Source organism: Danio rerio, chromosome 5 (assembly GCF_052040795.2).
Source record: "Danio rerio strain M-AB ecotype USA chromosome 5, GRCz13ab, whole genome shotgun sequence".
NCBI classification, from domain to species: Eukaryota; Metazoa; Chordata; class Actinopteri; order Cypriniformes; family Danionidae; genus Danio; species Danio rerio.
In genome coordinates this window covers 37,503,490-37,522,500 of record NC_141025.1, presented here as the reverse complement: position 1 = coordinate 37,522,500, position 19,011 = coordinate 37,503,490, and the positions used below count along the sequence as shown (strand labels likewise).

Sequence of the window (19,011 nt, the reverse complement as noted above, 5' to 3'; positions counted from 1 at the left end):
TTTGGTCTGTGCTAGTGTTTTTGTTGTAATGCTGTGTTCTCAGTGTGCTGAGCAGGGCCTATCGGGGGCTTTCTGGGTGGGGCAGTGTTGGATTGTCATTCATGATTCCCTACTGACTGAGTGTGGGTGAGAGAGAATGAGAGAGTGAAGTGTGTGCGCTGGGACGGGGGGTGTGTGTGAAATTGCTCTATTATCTGCTTGAATATTCCATCAACACCCTCCTGAGTTCCTCCATTACCGTCATTCCACCTCCTCGTCACACACACACATACACACACAGCAATCTTTGTAAGGACTTATAGATGTAATGAATTTTATACTGTACAAGTTGTAAATTTTGTCCCTCTACCACAACCCTACCCCGAAACCCAACCCCCACAAAAAATTTGCATTTTGACATTTTCAAAATACTTTATTATTATGTTATAAGCCATTTTCCTCATGAGGAGCAAAAAAGGTCCAACAAGGTCAAAATGTACCGGCATTGCTAAACATGGGACATTTGGTAAACCAATGTAATGAATACAAGGTGCATACACACACACCTTTTTCAGCTAAACTATCCAAAAGCACATTTAATCTGCTGTTTTTGGACAGTATTTGGTATTGCTACAAACAGGGACATTTGGTCCCCACAATGTAAGGAATACAAGTATTGCACGCACACACACCTCCAGCAAAACAGTTTAAAAGTACAGTTAATGTATTGTTTTTGGACAATATTTGGTATTGCTATACACATGGGAAATTTGGTTCCCACAATGTAAGGAATACAAGATGTGCGCGCAAACACACACACACACCTTCTACAGAGAAACTATCGCAGAGGACAGTTAATCTACTGTATTTTGGACAGTATTTGGTATTGCTATACACGTAAGGACATTTGGTCCCCACAATGTAAGGAATACAAGATGTACTGTGCACACACACACACACACACACACACACACACACACACACACACACACACACACACACACACACATACCTTCTCCTGTGAAACTATCCCAAAACACAGTTAATCTACTGTATTTTGGACCAAAACCAAATTCAACATCATTACACAATGTAAAGGTCTTCGCCTACACATACATGCACAAACACATGCGCTTTTTTACACATGCTTTGCAGACATGAATGCTAACTTAGCTTAACAAACAATGATGCCAATTAGCAACACTAGGAACAAATGAGTAGGAAACGGAAGAGCTCATTAGGGCAGAATCACGTTAAGCCACTGTCACCACCCAGTCGATTTGTCTCAACTTTTTTTTCCGTCTGGTAACAAATGCCTAAACTTTAAGCATGTGTGCACAAGAAAACTGGGTGTATGGTATCCAACTTTTTTCTATGACCCACATTGCTTTGAGTGAATTGTGCGAGTGCATTCTGTTAAACTGCACACAATCAGTGAAAACTGGGCTGGTTAATGACAAGTCATTATTTTGTTAACAGTTTATTCATTGAACAATACAAATGATCATTATTAGAATTAACACATTACTTCAGGGGATCTCTAATAACCCCAAAAACTTGAAACGTAAAAGTTTTTAACTCTTGACGAATAGTTATAAAGTATCCACAAATCATGTTGTAAATTACAAGTTACTTCAGATTATATGTGTGTGTAGAGCTTCATTTGTATTATTAAAAAAGATAAAAAAAGAAACAATGCAGATTTTTTTTTTTTTTGCTTGAATGAATTTATAAAGGAACCACTTGACAATGGAGAACAAAATAGAAAGATCCGTTTTTTTTAAATGTAATCAAATAGATATTAACCAAGCAAGTATAACTGTGTCTAAGCAAAGGCAAAACTTTTTTAGGACAAACTGATAGCCCACTAGAACTCATCACAATGCAAATGGTAGGTGTTCACTTCAGGTCATAATTGCATACTTTGTGAGTAATACTTTTACTGTTTTTATATATTTTTAATGTACTATCTGTATTAAATGAAATCGTATGTAAACCCTTGGAATCCTTCACAGACACCATGCAGTGTCCAAACTAATAAAGTTGGTTTTCGCTGCCTGGCAAACAATATAATGCATTTGGTTTCCACTGACTGACTGTATATCCATGGTCAATTTAAAAAAACACTGAAAACACTGCAACAAACAATTCACTGCATTCAGGAAACAGAACAAAACCATTCAAACTGAGTTGCAAACCAGTTCCTACTACTTTTTCCCTATACTTATTAGGCATAGGACGGTAACAGTTCTCAAGGTATACTGTGGTTTGGAAAAGGCAAGGTTTTAAAACCGCAAAATTTTCTGTTACATTGTTCCTATTGTATTTGTAAGATTTTTTAAAAAGTTTGTTTTTTTAGGACACCATTATCAGCAGCAGAAAAGATCTCCAAATATGTTGTTTTAAATTGCAAAGAAATGTGTGTTTTGAAACTAATGGAGACAGCAGAAGTCAATGATTGATTTGAATTGTTTAGCCTGACATGTTTACTGCTCCAAAAAATTATAAATATTTCTCAAAATAAAATATATTGTGTTCAAATGGAAAAAAAAGGTTTTAGTATTTTTTACCTAAACATTTAAAAAGGACATATTTTAGAGCAATAATCACAATACCATGAAACCGTGATGTTTTTATCCAAGGTTATCATACCGTCAGAATCTTATACCAGCCCATGCCTAATACTTATATCTATGCATGTAATTTACCAAAAAGATGATATTTAATTAATCGAACATATTGGTTTAAAAAACAAAGTAAATATAGTTTATATCTAGGTATAGTAATGAGCTAATAGGTAACAATAATGAGCTTTAGTTAAAGTACTCAACTTTCAATGTACACTTAAATGTACAAATGTAGTCATGTAAATGTATTAGTGTGAATGTAGCTTTATGAATGATAATAAGATCATTATAATGTCAACAATATTTCTATTTCAAGTAAATTAGGTAAATTTAAACATAAACCCTATTTCCACAACAACTACAAAAAGCAGCATAGCTGTTGTCAACATTTATAACAATAAAATAGTTTCTTAAGCACCAAATAAGCATTACTCAAATTCAAATTTGCCATTGGTGGAATGAATGACACATCAAAAATCTCTCTCTATATATAATTTCACATCTTCTATTCTGCTAAAAAATAATAAATACTCGTTTGAAATGTATTTATTTATTTAAGTGTTGTAGCAATAACTTACAATATGGCTAGCGTTTTTTTATATAATCATTGTTATACATTGTTACAAATATTTTACAAATATACATTTTAATTGTAGTTTATATGCTATTTGTGTAGACATGTCTGTGTTTTTATAAATGTTTTACACAAATTCAACGTGCTTATGTGTGGGTGAGGGCGTCGATGTGTGCTTTAGGTTTATTAGTAACTGTGTGTAGACCGCAGTGTGGCCATTTTAGTGAATAACTGCTGACAAATGCACTCCGGTAATTTCTTCTTGGGAGTTTGTGTGGTTATGCTTTCTCTGAGCTAGTTGCAACAAACATTTGCAGCTCGGGTTTAGCAGTACTAAACATTTGATCATCTCTGATACACAAAAATCATGTTTAAAAAAAAATAGGATAAAAAAGGGAAAAAAAGGACAAGCTGAAATGTCTTTGTAATAATCAGGTTAAGGTTAGGGCTATATTTAGCTCTGAGGAAAATAGGAAAAGGTCAGACATTTGTCCTTATGCAAAAGGACATGTAAACATTCCACAGAAAACTGTAGCATGAACAGAAAACACCAAAACCTGCCTATTACTGAAAATTCAGAGCCAGAGCTGATGACGTGCAGCCATAAACAGATAACATGACTGTGTATATATCACTTCTAAATGGGTGGCTGGCCTTTCAGACCTGATCTAAATGTGGGTAATGAATAAACTGACATTTCACACACACAAGAGCTCAAAGAGTAAAAGCTCCACCACACTCATGTTATCTAAACACACGCCGGAGGACCAAGCCTCCTCAAGACATATGGCTCTCTGAAGAACACACACACACACACACACACACACACACACACACACACACACACACACACACACACACACACACACACACACACACACACACACACACACACACACACACAAACACACAAACTGACTGGTTGAAGAGCAGACTGACAAGACACCATATGTCATACAGAATTACATTTTATAAAAGGAAGTGGACGCAAAGATTAGTCATAAACGTTACTTGAATTCAGTTTGCCTGTAGATAAGAGGGGATAAAAAATATATAAACCAGCTTCTTTCAGAGTCACTTCATATTTTATTACACGTTTATTATTATTCTAATAATGTTTTAATGGACATAAAAGCCCCTAAAACTAAATCATTTGGTTTAACATTTAATAACAGATTTTTAACGCCGATAGGGGGCGGTATTGGCTACTGAAAGGATTAGCGTTATCTTTGTTTGACCATCAAATATCATTAGTGTCACTCTCTTGGATGTCTTTGGGATAATGATTCTAAATCTGTTATTAAACGCTTATAGTGTGGAGACCTGTGTTTTTCAGCTGTAAGCCGTGAACTGCTGTGAATATTAAATAGACTTATATATAATAAATGAGTCCAGAAGCACATATCCTGGCGAAAACATGCAAACTAAAACGATATACTTGAACCAACGTGGTTTACTGGAGTAACCATAGTTACAGCCATCTTAACAAAAACAGACAGTTGATCTGCAGAAAGAAGACAGTTGGTATTTTAAACTCAAACACTTTTTTAAGGAACTTACCTTTAAAAATGTCAAGACTCGCTATATGTTTTGTACATCAATCTCGCAGATCAACTCTGAAACTGGATGTACAGGCAGGGACACCGTGTTGCGACGTCGCACTAAACGTGCGCGTTGATTGGTTGATTTTGGAATTGGGGCGGGGCTTAGCGGCTCGGTGGGAGTGGATGTGATGGATCACAAGCCACTGCGTTGTGAACGGTGTGCGGGACTGACTGCGGACGCACCGGATCCACGGTTGAGCTCCGAACAACTCTAAACAAGATCCAAGGCTAAAAGACGCGTCATTTAACTCGCAGAGGAAGCACCGAACTGCTGGAGTTTCCCATCTGTTTATGTGCTTGAGACGAAACTGTGTGTGTGCACCTTTCATCACGCGAGCCTGGAGCGGACAGTAGCTGATACCCCTTCTATCAGCATGCACTGAAAACGCCAGATCATACAATAGAAGAAGCCGCACAACTCGGGAGTTTACTTTTTACATCTTCTTTTGGAAAGAAAATCCCAATGGAACTGGACAGATATTTTTGGCAGTCCTGTGACTGACAGTTGAGATTTGTTCCTGGCTACTTTGAACATGGATATAGGTCGGTAAATTTCGGACAAAAAAACAAACAAACAAACAAAACAAAACTGTTGCACATACGCACCGTAATGATCTGGGATCAAATCTGAAAGGAGTCTAATTTTGAATCTGACACATGATCAGGACCGGATCTGAGCACCAACCCGAACCCCAACACGGGATTGATGGTTCTTATACCTGTGTGCATGTCACCCACCCCCTATCTGGCGTGATTTGACCTTTTGTGAGGCTATAGCTCAACTAATAGATGAGTACAATAAAACAGTCACGCGCTGGTGTCTACCTGAGTGCAAGGTAGCAGCGATTTTGGTTATAAGAGAAGCGTTGGCCCAGAAGCCACTTGTGAAACGTGCGACACCTTTTTATATCATCCAGGCAACGCTTGAAACATTGGATTTGGAAGTTGAGCCCCATGGAGCCCCTTCGCCTGGACGCATAACCCGCTCTGTTGCATGTGGTTCGGCAACCCGGAGTACGGTCGACCGAAAGGATCTTATCTTCTTGCTGGCTTTGTGTCTCTCCGAAAACCGTATACGATGGCTGGAAGTGACGGCTCGTGGAAATATTACCTCTGGATTCTGACAGCCATGTGCAGATACGCGTTACCCGCAGCCAAATCACTGGAGTCGGTCGTGTGGAATTCGCAAAATCCCAAGTAAGTGCACGAGCTCGCGTTTAAAGTCCTCTAGAAATGTAGCCTACGGTCTTAGATTTGACTTGGAGCGCTTGTGAAATTGACACACAGTTTGAGTAGTTGACCTGAAAGCGCCGTTACTCGCTGTCCGGCGTGATGACATGAAGCTCGAGTCTGAAGTGACCGTGCAGGCGCGCGCTCTCCCGGGATATATCACACATAACGCACAGCTGTCATATAGGAGACTCCACCGCTGCTGCTCGTCGACTCGCAAAACCCTTAGTCAAATCGACCGCAATGCTATGCTACTTAAACTTCGTTAAATGTTTATTGGAAACATCGAAATGTAAATGTCTTGGCTTCTCCGTAATATAAATGTAGCGTGTGGCCTTGACGCGGGCCTTCATTAGAGACTTCTAAAAAGAATTGAGAAATAAATAAATCTGCTACTGTCTAGTGTTGTTGTGGTTAGCAGGAAAACTCTTTCTCTCATCATTCTCGGCTAGTCCATCTTTTCCTCTTTTCCCATGAGAGACGAGCTGACTTTCCGCCACCGGCCTGCCCTAATCCCGGCGGCCCGGTGGCTCTTCGCGTCTGTCATATTGATCAAATCAGAGTTGTGTCGAGAGAGTTAATAGGTTTTTAAGCAGGAGTTTCCTAGACGCTCATAAAATCTCCCTGATTGCTGCTCATAAAACGTTCAAGGGAGCGTCCAACATGTTTACTTAACCTGAATAATGGCTGGGGACGCCACAAGCTTGACTCAACAGAATCATAAAGAATGTTTTTTGTTTGAGTTGCTTTTGCTAAAAAAGTTATGTAGGTGTACTCTCATATGTAGCCAAGCTTAGTGATTTATATATGAACCAAAAGAGTTATTATTATTTAGACTTGTTAGTTGATGAATGTGATGGTTTTGTTTTGTTCTTTTGTGTGGGACACTGGCTCTGTCTCAAAACCTAATGAACTGCCTACCCTGACAACATATTTGGGGCATCCAAATTGCATTTTGGGGACTTCTTGCTTGGCAGCTCCAAAGGGTTTGAGACACAGCCGCTGAGTTATGAGCGTAAACAGGGGGACAGGAATAGTGCACATGTGTTTTTCATCTCGGGGGGAATATTTTAATTAAGGAGTCTCTCGGCTGGGCTTGTAAAAAATGTACGAAAAACTCGAAAACTTTAGCATGTGAGAACCCGAGGGGCGACGCGTAAACATAAATTGTGCCTTTAAATGTAAAACCGCACCGTAAATTGCGAATGAGCATAAATTTATGTTGTTTTTGTTTTTCCATTTTTACTGTTCTCATGCGTAAACTGAGTAAAGAAGGAGGACGTGGAAAAACAGTCATCTGCCTGGGTAAAACTAATGATTAACAAGTATTTTGTTTATTTACACTCAAACAAAAATGTTATGTACGACTTAAAAATCAAATAAATCAAATTTGAAGATATTTAAGCCTGTAGGCCAACTTAAACTATATTTCAAAAACTTATAAACTAAAATAGTTAAACTAAACTTTTCGTAAACTAAAATATTCAAACACTGCTCCCTAATTTATAGGCCCATATTATATTAAAAGTTCTCCTTTATTTATCTATTTACAATTTGCAAGTTTAAAAAAAACTCTGAATAAAATATGTAGCCTATTTGTTTGCGACATGCAAGCACATGGGAGTATATAAAAATAATTGAGTTAATAAATAATAATACAAAAATAATCAATATTAATATCAGAGATAAACCACTTAACGAGATCTTAAAAACCAACAACATCTGAGCTTCTTGTCCTGCGAGAAGAAAACTTCAGCTCAGTCGCCGGAGCCCCTCTGTGTGTGGATTGTTTTACTCGTTGAAGCAGCTTTGAGCTCCATGGCACAGCAGATGCTCGAACCGGCCTGGTCTGTTTTACCACAGTTGCTGCATGTTGTTTTAACTAGTTAATGTTTATTTGCTCACAGAATGTGTGTATGCACCTGTGCACAAGCTTGTGTGTATTACTAAGTCACAGGTTCAGAGATCCTCTCAAATATGAAGCAAATATATAATAAAGTGTGTTAAGTTTATAGGAAGAAAATATTGGAATTGGATGTAACTGATGGTGAATGTTTTACAAGAGACACGTCTGCATATCTCAATCCCACATATCATTACAAATCAGCACAGTAACTACATATACATAAGTTGTGTAGATGAATTAGTCATTGAACTCAAAGATTATCTTAAGCACTCTCATAAAGACATATGGGCCTTGGGCAAACACACTCTCTGTAGCGGACATATGGGAGCGTCCACCACCACTAAGTCACCCTTTAAACCTCTTACCAGACTCTCAGTAGTAACACACACACACACACACACACACACATATCTCTCTCGTTCCCATAATAATGTGCCATTTGTGTCTTAGGTCGGACTTCTCTCAGACTGAATGCAAAATATAATTGAAGGACTGTAAAATTAGAAGAAAAAAAATAACTCTGTCTGCGTTCTCCACCCCTCAGCACTCTGATATTTATATCAGCAAAATGCAAAGTTTACTGAACGCTGAAGCTACCGCTGCGTTTTCTCTGGAAGAAACATTTGGTGGAACAAGAGCTTCACTGATTTATTCTGTTGACACAATTATGTAAATTTAATTACTTCTAGACACAACTACACATACGCGCTCACGCACAGACTTACTGCTGGTTTCAGATGTATAATTCTGTTCCTATCTGCATGGTTCACAGCTATAATTTGGACTGAGAAAAATGTAAAAAGCGACACCCCTCCCCTCCCTTCCTCTGCCTTGAGGGAAGAAAAGAGAAGTGGAGTCTGCTGGGAATAGAGAGAAAGCGACAGACAGAGAATAAAGTAGCTAATCATTGGGACAATTATCACATTGAGGCAGAGATTCCAGGTTATATTTTATTCCCTTAATGTGTCACACACACTATACACCCAATCAGACGCACACACAAACAACAAAATAAGGACTCGCTTCGCTTCCCAGTTACGTCATCAAATTCTTCTAGCAGCAAATTAATATAATTTCAGCACATTCAAGTTCTTGCCAGCCACTCGCTTATCAAGAAAACACTCTAGCTGTTTAGAAACAATTTTCTTGTGAACGACTGCATATTAACTCCATTTCTTTCCGCTTTTGGACTTTTTTTAAAAGAACAAAGTAAGAGGGGAATCCATGATATATGTATGAATGTGCCTGTGTGTTTTGGCCTTTTTCCAGTGCTAAGGGAGGAGATGAGGAGCTAATTGGAAATCTGTCTCTCATTAGCTCAAAAAATGCTACTGAAGTACTTTACTTATGTGTGTGTGAGTGTGCATTCAAGCGTACCGGTTTGTTCATTTACCCAACACTTTGTGCTGCACAATTAGTCTTAATCAGCAACTTCTATGTGCACATATAACCATCTAAAGCAGCAGTTAAACATCCTGTTTAGCTCATGCACACTCTTTGAAAATGTTTTAAACAAAATTAAACACCAATCTTCAAAAGGAAACTGATTTTCTTTCTCCTTTTTCATATAGTTTTAGGCCCCGTTCACACTAATATGTTTTCACTTTAAAACACACAAATTTCGCCTTCCGTCCACACTACCCAGGAGTTTTTAAGCCCCGAAAACGAAGCATTTTGGAAACGCTGACGAGACCATTTTGGTTTTAAAAAACTGCTTCTCTGTGTCAATGTGGATGGGGAAAACGAAGACAAAACTGAGGCGTGGCTGTAGATATTCGTCTATCTGATTTGGGCTTTTCCTCAATATTAAGTGCACAAAGTTCAGTCTTGCATAATTTCCTCTTAAGTTCAGATTTCTTGTGAGACATTGACACTTTGATATAGAAAACAAACTTCCGAGGACAGGTCTTCAAAGGGAACAGTGTACTTTATAACGTTATTTGCATCACCCTGCTGGGTTGTTTCACTTAATCTTAACAATAAAATAAAAACATGATATAAAGAACTGCCTATTTTCATTTTGATATTAACAACTTAACTGACACCAGAAATGTTGAGGCGTCATGTAGCTACATATTTAAATGGCCATCATCGTCACTGTCAGAAACGCCAGTGTGGATCATTTTTATTCTAAAATGCTGTTAAAACTAAATTGTAATAGTGTAAACGGGCCCTAAGTTATTAGGCTCCAATGTTGTTTTAAACCCCACTGACTTTACAAAAAAAAGTTTTTTGCTGCTTGTTCAAACTACTTAAAATGAGCTTAATCAACACAATTGTTGAGTTTTATTGAAGATGAATTTGTTCAATCAACTTATTAAGTTAACTGAATCCATTTGTGTGGGGACAACATGAAGGAATTGTGTGGAACCCAGCATTTTTTACAGTGTAGAAAAGCATACTTAGAAGTGTAGAAAGTCATACAGGTTTTAAATGATGTGTGTTAGGTAATGATGATGGATTTCTCAAAGAGCTGTCATTAAAAAATAATTAACGAATGAAAGAGAAGTGTAGAGTAGGCAGGGCATGGTAACCGTTTGTAAGGGATACCGCGGTTTGGAAAAGTCAAGGTTTTAAAACCTCCAAAATATTAAGGTATTTGTAAGATTCTTTATTAACATTTTTTTGTTTTAGGACAGTATCTCCAGCAGAAAAGATATCAAAAGATGCTGTTTTAATTGTAAAGAAATATGTGTGTTTGAAACTAATGAAGACAGCAGAAGTCAAGGATTCATTTGAATTAATTAGCCTGACATGTTTACTGCTCCAAAATACTTTAAATGTTTCTCAAAGTAAAATATATCGTGTATATTTTGTGCTCAAAGGGGAAAAAGTTGTTGTTTTTTACCAGACATTTCATATTTTAGAGAAGTAATCACTATACCGTGAAACCCTGATGTATTTATTCAAGGTTATCATACGGTCAGAATCTTATACCGGCCCATGCTACATTAAACTTTCGGTCTCTGTGAGCGGGTTCAACCTGTTGCGAATACATCTGCCTCGTCGCCTCTTAAATACAAAAATTCTGAAAGAGCTTTTTTTTTGGGTAGGGGGTCTGAAGAATCCTCTTATGATGAAATGAAAAGACATGAATGACCTTTGACCTGTAAAGAGATCCTGTTGGTCTCAACAGCGATCAAAGTTACGGATTTCCACAGATACGTGCGTAACTGTTCGGGAGCTTTCAGGACATGTTTGAGCACATATTCAGCCATCCACAGCGGTAATAATTGTTCTCAGAGTTGTGTTACTTTCAATCATGTGTCCGCGTGCGCTTCCGTGTGTGTACGCCTGATTGTGTGCGCGCACTTGTGTATGCATGAGTTAGTGTGTGTGTATGTCATGATCAGTGGTGTTATAATAGGAGTTGACAGTGAGGAGATTAACTCTGTCAGAGTTTCAATATGTTGAACAGCAAGAGAGGACTCACGCAGACTCACACACACACACACACTTCCCTCTGTCTCAGCCGGCATTTCCACAACAGACCTGTTCCTCTCTGAAGTGTGTGTGAAGTGGCTTTTGTTCCGTCGCTGATAGCATTTCACGGTGTTGTGGATGTTTGTCAGGGTATATATAAGTGTGTATGTGAGTTGCATACTGCGAATGTTAGGCCATATCCTTAGTCTAACTATGCCACGACTATAAAGTGTGTACATTTTAACGGGGATTGAGTTTGCAACTTAAAACCGTATTTCTGAAGTCATTATATAACACAGACAGAGAGAGAGCGAGGGAGGCTGGCATGAAACCTAATTTTTATTGTACATCCGTGTGTGTGTGTGTATGTGTGCGCGCATGTGGAGGGCTTCATTAACAACAGTGCTTAAGTAACAAACGCACATTGTCTGTCCCTGACCAAGCATGACCGCTGGGCTCTCTCAGCCTCCTCAAACGGCTCTCACACGCACAGGCGCACCCCGAGCCCAGCGCCCGTGTTGTTTTAAGGACTGTAATGTTTGTAGTTGTAGGGTCTGTCGGAGCACACGACGGAAGAGGAGCAGTGGCAGCTGCTGGGGGGGTGGGTTTACTTAGTTGTACTTTGGGGACGAAATTGTCCCCAGAAGTTTGCTATATTTGTCAAAACTTCCCTTTGGGGAGGTCCAGGACATCCTCAGAGGTCAAAACCATTCCTAAAGTAAATTATTATTGTTATTTTAATTGTAAAAAGGCTAAAGGGTTTATATTAGGGTGTGGGGTTATGGTTAGTCTGTTGAAAGTATAATTAGCTTTGTTTATAAACAGTGGAAGTCTGTGCTGGAATGTCCTCATTTAGATAGTTAGGGTAGTCATGTGTAAACAGACAGGCTTTTGGGGGGATTTCAGTGACGTCTTATAATTATTTACGATTCTGTTTTTATTTACACACCTTTGTGTTGTTCCAATTTGTGTAAGATATTATTTATGCTGCATGGGGATAAACAAAGATAATTTGAGAAATGTGCTTTGTTTATTTATTTATTTGCTTATTTATTTATTTATTTTTTTTATTTATTTTTTTTTGGCGGTAAACCTAATATAAGGTTATGTCAGAATTTATGGCAAAATGTTGAATGTTCAGTGCCCTGCTCCACATATAGTATTAGATTAAATCACCATCTGATAACATCACCATATCATCATGGTACCACCATAGCACATTTTTGTAAACATCCCTTAATTTTTTTGTAAACAGTCTCACTATACATGCCCTTTTGTCCATTCTTTTTAATCAATGCCACTAAAACGGCACAATTGTTCCATATTTGAGCCCATTTCAGGAGATTTCATTACGTTACCCAAGGCCCTAACTTCTAGGGTTACAATGGGAATTCAGACGTCATTTATTCACCTCCCAGACTTGTAAGATTTTTTTAGTCTTCTTTGGAACACATAAACTTTTTTAACACCAAATGTCCAAACTACAATGAAAGCAGACACTTTTTTTTACTGTCGGGCTCCAGTAGTGGCAAAAGCATTTTAAAGGTAGCCCTTTTTACTCATGCGACCGTTCCAAGGCTTCTCAAGCAATGTGATAGCTTTGTGTGAGTAAAAGGCTGAAATTTAAGACAGTTTTCCCAGAAAATCCTCCCCACCACCAAGCACTCAAATATCATTTCTGCATTTTAAACATTCACAATGTCCTGCCTCAGGACACACCAGGTTTGAATGCATCATTTTGAAGGATATTCGAGAGCCAATATAGTTAAATTTGTCTTTGTTCTTGGAACAAAGCTGTCATGTGGAATCTTATAAGATAAATGCCCTTTAAACAATATTTTGACCTTTTTGAATTAAATATTGGAGCTGTAAATTGAGTTTTTTGTTTTACTGTAAAATATCTACAATGTAAAATCCAAAAGGTTTAGGTAACTCAAACCATTTGAGGAAACCGATTGCAACAAACCATTTAGGTCAAAAACTAATCCTAATGAGTGCTGTGAACTTAATCCATTTGAGTAAACGAAAATATTTGAGCACAGTAAAACCCAATAAATGAAGAGAACTCAAACCAACCGAGTAGCGTAAAACTCAATAAGTTAAGGCAACTCAAAACTAATCTATATGAGTACTGTGAACTTATTTAAGTTGAAGCAATGAGGTATTTAATTAACTCATTACCTTCAATACTGACTTCAAAACTCTTTTAAATGAGTAGAATTATCTTTCAGTCAATTTTGAGTTAACTACACTCATTTCGTTTGATAAAGTTCATTGTTGGGTTTTACAGTGTAGTAATTCACCTTTACCAGGTGAAAAATGTAATAAGATAACTTTATTTCAAAGGTCTTGTAATAACCCCCAGGGTAGAGCTGTGCAATTTGGGGAAAATATTGAATTGCAATTTTTTGACAGATATTGTGATTGTGATTTGATTTGAGATTTAATTTTGTTGTAACGCTTCAGCTCAAAAATCTGTATCGTAGCTTCTTAGGTTAGTTTAAAAAAAAGAAACATTAATTTTAAATTTTAAACGTTAAAAGTTACCTTTCTGTAAACAAGTTCAACACAAATTAGGGAGATCATGTACCTTATTATACAAACCAAAAGAATAATGATAAAAAACAGTTGTATAGTATATTGTACTATCAGTATATTGTACTATTCTTTTATATTTGCCCAGGGACTACAAATGCAAATTAGCTTTATAACTCTGAAACTACATGTCATGTCAAACATTGTCCCTGTATTAATAAAATAAAAATAAATAAAATACAGAAGACTCAGCATACTAACAAGGCTGATAAGAGGCAGATTGAAAAGTTCTGATTGGGCAGAATTATTAGCCCCCTGTGATTCTTTTTCTTTTATTAAATATTTCCCAAATGATTTTTAACAGAGCAAGGAAATTTTCACAGCATGTCTGAAAATATTTTTTCTTCTGGAGAAAGTCTCATTTGTTTTATTTTGGCTAGAATAAAAGCAGTTTTAATTTTTTATGAACCATTTTAGGGTCAAAATTATTACCTCCTTTTTTCGACTGTCTACAGAACAAACCATTATACAATGACTTGCCTTATTACGCATTCTGCCTAGTTACCCTAATTGCCTTAGTTAAGCCTTTAAATGTCACTTTAAGCTGTATAGAAGTGTCTTGAAAAATATCTAGTACAGTATTATTTACTGTCATCATGGCAAAGATAAAATAAATCAGTTATTATGTATATATAAACTATTATGTTTAGAAATGTTTTTTAGAGATGGGTTGCAGCTGGAAGGGCATCTGCTGCCTAAAACATGTGCTGGATAAGATGGCGGTTCATTCCGCTTTGGCGACCCCGGTTTAATAAAGGGACTAAGCCAAAAAGAAAATTAATAAATGAATGTTTAGAAATGTGTACTTCTCTCCAATTAACAGAAATTGGGGAGTAAAATAAACAGGGGTGCTAATAATTCTGACTTCAACTGTTTATTCCATATCGCTGGCTCTTGCGATTACCTAATTGCAACGTTTCAAATCCCAAATGTGATTTGATTTTGATTAATTGCATAGCCCTACTCCAGTATTTCAAAGAGTGCCCTATAAAAGGTTAAATAGTTTATATCTATCATCTTAATTCATACAGTATCTAATGTTGTACGTCATTCAAACTCATAAAAATACATACATTTATTCTTTAACTCCCACCTCTAAAGTACAGCCAGAATGTGAAAAGAGTCACATTGAGGTTGCAAAATAAAAGTCACTAAAGTGCTGTGGTTTGGGGTGTGTGCTCGCATATATCATTATATTTTGTCTGGATTCCTGTCCCTCTGGAGCAAACCGTTTCCTTTCTCCTTCTTGCGATCAGCCATTATGCAAATACCAAGACGTATGAAGGAAAAAAAAAAGCAGATGTCAAACACCAGTTGCTCTGTCTCCCTTTTTAAACAGGGAATGGAGCACTGTATCATCACAAGTAAACCCTTTTTTGAAAGATCTCCGTCCATAATGTATCTCTCCGTAACAACACACATGCTTTATGTACAGCAGCTGTCACGTTCTCTAAAAAGTGACTTAAGATATTCGTAAAGCCCGTCACACTTCTCACACATAACATACAGGGTATGAGGTGGGAAATGATTAGCGTTCTTTAAGAAGAAGTTTGCAATCTGTTTGCTCCTTCACTTGTCCGTGTGCGCGTTCACACTCTCTTGTTTGCTTTCTCTTTTGGGTACGTGTGACAGTACACACTGGCGGATTATGGGCATATATATCTACCCTTAACACATTTATAGTCTCTTGTAAACAAAGAGAAGCATTGCAAGTCTAGCAACTCCAAACCTGCTTAAATTCTGCTACGTATACACACACACACACATACACACACAGCGGGCCATCAGTCACACCCTTTTAGAGTTCAAAGCTCCTCCATCCTTTTTATCCACTTTCCAGTCGACAGCTCAGACCATCACACTCACTAAACCCATCATTCCTTGCCCGTGTGTGTGCATGCGCGTGTGTGTGTGTGTCCGGAGAAATGGTCACGCTTTCAGTCAGCTAAATGCCGCTATAAAGCATCAGAGAAGCTGAAGTCTCCAGCCTGCTTTCATCTCCAGCTGATCTGAGCTCAGCGCTCTCTGCATGCAGTTTAAAGTCACAATAACCTTTATTAGCTCCAGCTGACCTGAGAACAGATCTCTCGCACTGCAGTTCTAAGCTGCTTAGGGTTACCTGCCATTAGAAGACTTACTTCTGAACGCACACCGGGAGATCAAACTCTCCTCACTGATCTTCGGTTTGCTTGAAAACACCCGAATATCGGGCTCGGGACGCCCCCAAAGATAGATGGGGCTGAAAGCTGTTTACTGGTCAGGGAGCCGCTTTTAGGGCTACGTCTGAATCAGCCATTTTAAAGGCTCATTATTATTTAAAATGGAGGGGAGAAGGAGTTTAGAGCCATTATTGGTGAGACAGTGATCTCTGCCTGCAGCTGGACAGAACAAATGGAAAATCGAATTATAAAACAATGCTGAAAACACACTTGACGCACACACATACACACACGGCTAATTCATAAAACATGAGAAAGAGAGAGAGGAAGTTTGTTTGTCTATGTGTGTGTTTACAGGTTTGGCTGTGTGCTTGTGAGGACTGTTCTCAGAGATTCATGAATAAAACCTGTTGAAAAGATGACTATTTTATGTAGCGCCGCACAATATATCATTTTAGCATCGATATCGCAATGTGATCTGGATTATAATGGATCATTTTGCAAGTGTATGTTGAGGCCTGTGACTGTGAAGGTTTTAAATGGGAAATTGGGCTGTTTTTAATTTAATAACGATTATTTTGTTTGAACTGTTTATACAACTAAGACTATCCAGTGATATTTTACATTAGATTTTTTAATAATTGTATACCTGAATACAGTTCGACTTTTTTGGAAAACAGTAACGTAGCATAGACTCATTTTGAAAACGTAGCCCTATATACGTTTCTAGAGATCGCGACTTATGTAGCCAGAGCTATGTATGGCTGCATTTTGTCTTTAAAACGAACGCTATGGGGCGGTATGACACCGTTACTTTTCTTGCTTAACAGCTGAATGTTTATCTGCATGTGGACGGCATTTCCGGTGTTATCCGTTTGTCCGGTAGCTCGACACATATGTTGGCGGACTGCAGAGCGGAGTTGACTGTGATGACAGGGTTTGAGTTCAGTGAGGAACGGTTTCAGAAAGCAGGTTAGACAAAAACAGAAGCCAAAAAATAAAATAAACAAGTAAATAACAAGGTGAAAATGTGGTAAAATCTGAAAGCGTGGTAAACATCAGGGGGCTTTTCTTTTTTTGGATTGCTTTTCAAAACAATTGGGTTTAGGGAAGGGGTGGGCAGGTAAATCTGTGCTTTTAAAAGTACTATTGGTTGGGTTTTTGGGAAGGGCTCGGTGGGGGGTGGGTTTGGTTGGTTTGGTTGGGGGTTGATTGGTTGGTCAGTTAGTTAGTCGACAAGTGGCCTCTGATGGATTTTCGCAAGAACAGCAGGTGCGAATGGCACTCACAAGAGAAATTTGATATCTAAAAAAGCGTACACAGCAGCCTCTGGCAGATTTGCAGAAACAAAAAAACGAATAAAATTACCTCCAGGGATGTATTTTGTTCTCTCCAGAAATGTATATAGGGGTACGTAATCAGAATGAGCCTGGGTTGCAACAAAATGCAGTTCATTTAATTAGTATCTTTTTTTTTTTTTGTATTTATCTATGCTTGTAAATTGAATAATATTTTTCTGCACTCCTATACAGAATCATCCCAATCACTCAAATTTTTCACTTAAATCACTCAAATTTTAAATTCTTTCCAAATAGTTATTCAAGTCATCTAATGAATTTTTCATATCACGATATATATTGCAAAATAAAAAATATTGCAATGTTAGATTTTCCAATATCATGCAGCCCTAATTTTATAAAATACATATAAATAATTTTGTACTGTAAATCTGCTGATAACTTGGGATGTTTGGCCTGTTGGGTACTGCAAATATCGCATCAAGGGATGAACGGATGTGTATTTTCATATTATTCTTGATAAATGGAAAATAAAAATAAATTTAGATAACTGACGTTATTTTTGAACTTTTGAGAGTTCTGGAAAAAATACATCAAAGTTTTTACATAAAAGCAAATAAAACTGGATTTACAACTTTTTGAATATAGCAATGAAAATAAAAATAAAAAACTCCTCTCATTAATAGCGCAACACATTAAGCTGACTAGAAATAAAGTCGCCACGGTTAAAACAATCATACTATGATCAAGGTGAATAGCCTGAAATGCGATTGGCTTGGAGTATAAAAAAACATACAAACAAGTAAGTCTATTTATTATATCATATTAGATGATGGACAAACATGGACAGATCAATTAGAAATTAACAATGCTTTCGAACTATATTTAATGCATAAGTTAAAGTTGTATAACATATACTATATTGAAGTGCTATAATATATAAATTATACAACTCAGAATGTTTAACTAAAAACACAACACAATTTTTTTTATTTAATTAATAATCAATTTAAAACTGATGACAATATTAATGGTTTTAAACAGCAGATTCAGAAAGATCATTTCACACTGAGCACTGAAGTAATCATGATAAAAACAGGAATAAATTATGATAAAATGTAAAAAAATGTGTCAATAATGGTATATTACAGGTTTTACTTTATTTGTGTAAGCAAACACAGCTCTAGTGAGCACAGTGCACATTTTGTAAAAGCCAAACTCCAACAATGGAGTGGAAAATAAAACACTAACAACAAACGAGAGAACATTTTGAAAAATAAATATATCTTAATTTCCAAATTTGCTTAATATTTCATTAACAATAGTTATCAAACAGTTCAAAATAGCATTAGTTGGCTTTTTAAATGCTAACATAAAAAAACTACAATAGAAAAACTGAGGAATGAACAACTTTACAACTAAAATACAACTAAATAAATGTAAAACCACTAAGTCTCAAAATGTGCTACCAACATAGCCACTATGTTTATTTATATTCTGTGTAAGATGAGGGCACAAGGTACATTCACTCATTCTTCTCCACATTACCATGACAGACAGACACACACACACACATACACACACACACACACACACACAAATAGTGTGATGACAGA

General features: G+C 37.1%; 1 protein-coding gene and 1 long non-coding RNA gene across 13 annotated transcripts in view; one reads left to right on the top strand and one right to left on the bottom strand.

The window, feature by feature from the left end:
* The window catches only part of LOC103911089 (uncharacterized), an 85,995-nt gene extending 81,191 nt beyond the window's left edge, over positions 1-4,804 (bottom strand). For all 12 annotated transcript variants that reach the window (XR_015491422.1, XR_015491428.1, XR_015491427.1 and 9 more), the window contains exon 1: positions 4,741-4,804. This is a non-coding gene — a long non-coding RNA (uncharacterized LOC103911089). The remainder of the gene's footprint in view (positions 1-4,740) is intronic.
* A 1,058-nt stretch (positions 4,805-5,862) lies between these two features.
* The window catches only part of efnb1 (ephrin-B1), a 57,533-nt gene continuing 44,384 nt past the window's right edge, over positions 5,863-19,011 (top strand). The window contains 1 exon segment of the mRNA NM_131805.1: positions 5,863-5,981. Within this exon segment, the coding sequence (NP_571880.1) occupies positions 5,863-5,981 (119 nt within the window).